General features: G+C 38.4%; 1 protein-coding gene across 22 annotated transcripts in view; it reads left to right on the top strand.

Moving 5' to 3' along the window:
- Nucleotides 1–1,905, top strand: part of Spag9 (sperm associated antigen 9) — a 159,187-nt gene that overhangs the window by 107,011 nt on the left and 50,271 nt on the right. For 13 of the 22 annotated variants that reach the window (XM_029566104.1, XM_029566101.1, XM_008838386.3 and 10 more), the window contains one exon: nucleotides 1,819–1,830. The exons of the other annotated variants lie outside the window; for them this stretch is intronic. In XM_029566104.1, coding sequence (XP_029421964.1) covers nucleotides 1,819–1,830 — 12 coding nt within the window. The remainder of the gene's footprint in view (nucleotides 1–1,818; nucleotides 1,831–1,905) is intronic. 22 annotated transcript variants of the gene reach the window in all.

Below are 1,905 nucleotides of genomic sequence, written 5' to 3'. Positions count from 1 at the left end.
TTTTACTGGGTTTTTTTAATTAAAAAAATTTTTTTTGATACCAGTTTTCCTGGATAGACTATATAAGTTCAGCATGTCTAGCACATCTGTCTTTTTTTCTCACTGTTGCATTTAGTACAACATTTAAGTGAATGGAGTTGTGAAATATTCCTAACACTTTAACTTCATATTTTGTCCTGGTCCTTTTGAGATAGAGTCTCCCTGTAGCCCCAGCTGGCTAGAACTCGCTATGTAGACCAGGCTGGCCTTAAGCTCAGAGAGATTCACCTGCCTCTGCCTACCAAGTGCTGGGATTAAAGGTGTGCACCACCACTCCCAGCTTTTACTTCATTTTTAAACCTGTGAGCGTTTACTTTTTGAGATTAAAAGTCTTTTACAGGAGAATTTTTTAATGTACATTTTAAAATTTTATTTTATGTGTATATGTGTATTGCCTGCATGTAGATAAGTGTACCCATGTCATGCAATGCCCAAGGAGGAGAAAAGAACTGTCGGATCCCCTGAAACTGGAGTTACGACAGTTGTTAGCTGCCATGTGGGTGCTGGGATTTGAACCTGAGTCTTCTGCAAGAACAGCCAGTGTTCATAATGGCTGAGCCAACTCTCCAGCCCCTGCAGGAGAATTTTTTAAGAGGGCAATGCACCTTTGTATTGCCTGCATGTAGATAAGTGTACCCATGTCATGCAATGCCCAAGGAGGAGAAAAGAACTGTCGGATCCCCTGAAACTGGAGTTACGACAGTTGTTAGCTGCCATGTGGGTGCTGGGATTTGAACCTGAGTCTTCTGCAAGAACAGCCAGTGTTCATAATGGCTGAGCCAACTCTCCAGCCCCTGCAGGAGAATTTTTTAAGAGGGCAATGCACCTTTGGCAAAATATATACAACTAGATAAACTGAAATTGCAGATAATTCTGGTTGCCCTTCTGTGTACTCAGGTTAACAGTCAGCTCTAAAATCCAAATGAAACTCGAGCATTTTTAAAAATCTACAGAGCAGAGGTGGAGGTTTTTTTTCATTTGTTTTTGCTTATTTTTAGCTGACAAAGTTAATAAGTATATTAGACCTAAGTTTATACTGTAAATGTTGAATAGAGATGAGGTTACATCAAGTCATTTTTTTATGATTAGTTTTTTAAATTTAACTTAATTTAAAAAATATTTTATGTATAGGAGTGTATTGCCTGCATGTAAGTGCAATGCTGTGCAATGCCCATGGAGGTCACAAGAGAGCATTGGATCCCCTGGAACTGCAGTTATGGGCAGGTGTTAGTTGCCATGGGGGTGCTGAGAATTGAATCTGGTTCCTCTGAAAGAGCAGCCAGTGCTCTTAACTGCTGACCAGCCCCTTTATTGTTTTGTTTTTGACACAGGTTCTTGCTTTGTAGCCCTTGCTGGCTTGATACTTGCTATGTAGACCAGGCTGGCCGTAAACTCACAGAGATCTGCCTCCCTCTGCCTGGGCTGGAATTAAAGGCATGTACTACCACACCAGGCTCTAATGAATTTTACTCATGCATTTAAAAATAAAAAATTTGAATTAATCCTGCTTATACACTACATTTTAAGAAAATATTTAGTGATTATGTTTATGTTTAATGTAAACGTTTGGAATTATAGGATATGCTTTTCACAAAGCACCTATTTCAGTTTTTTACTTTTCATAATATTTACACTTGACTGTATTTAGTGAATGGTCTCTCTATTGGTTCAGTTTCTTTGTTGCATCTCTCATTTTAGAATAAACTATTTTAGTTCTTGCTTTCAGTACACAATCTAATTGAGTTTCTTATTCATTTTTCTCTTGGGCTGCTTACCCAGGGGAATATTCTGGTGTGTATGCTTTTAAATGTTTTCATATTACTGCTTTTTATGCTAGGTATTTTGGGCTGCTGTTTCCATTCAGTG

The sequence above is a fragment of the Nannospalax galili genome, unplaced genomic scaffold (assembly GCF_000622305.1).
Source record: "Nannospalax galili isolate Female #2095 unplaced genomic scaffold, S.galili_v1.0 scaffold95, whole genome shotgun sequence".
Taxonomy (NCBI): domain Eukaryota; kingdom Metazoa; phylum Chordata; class Mammalia; order Rodentia; family Spalacidae; genus Nannospalax; species Nannospalax galili.
Note: the sequence above shows the minus strand (reverse complement) of the source record. Positions and strands in the feature narration are given on the sequence as shown.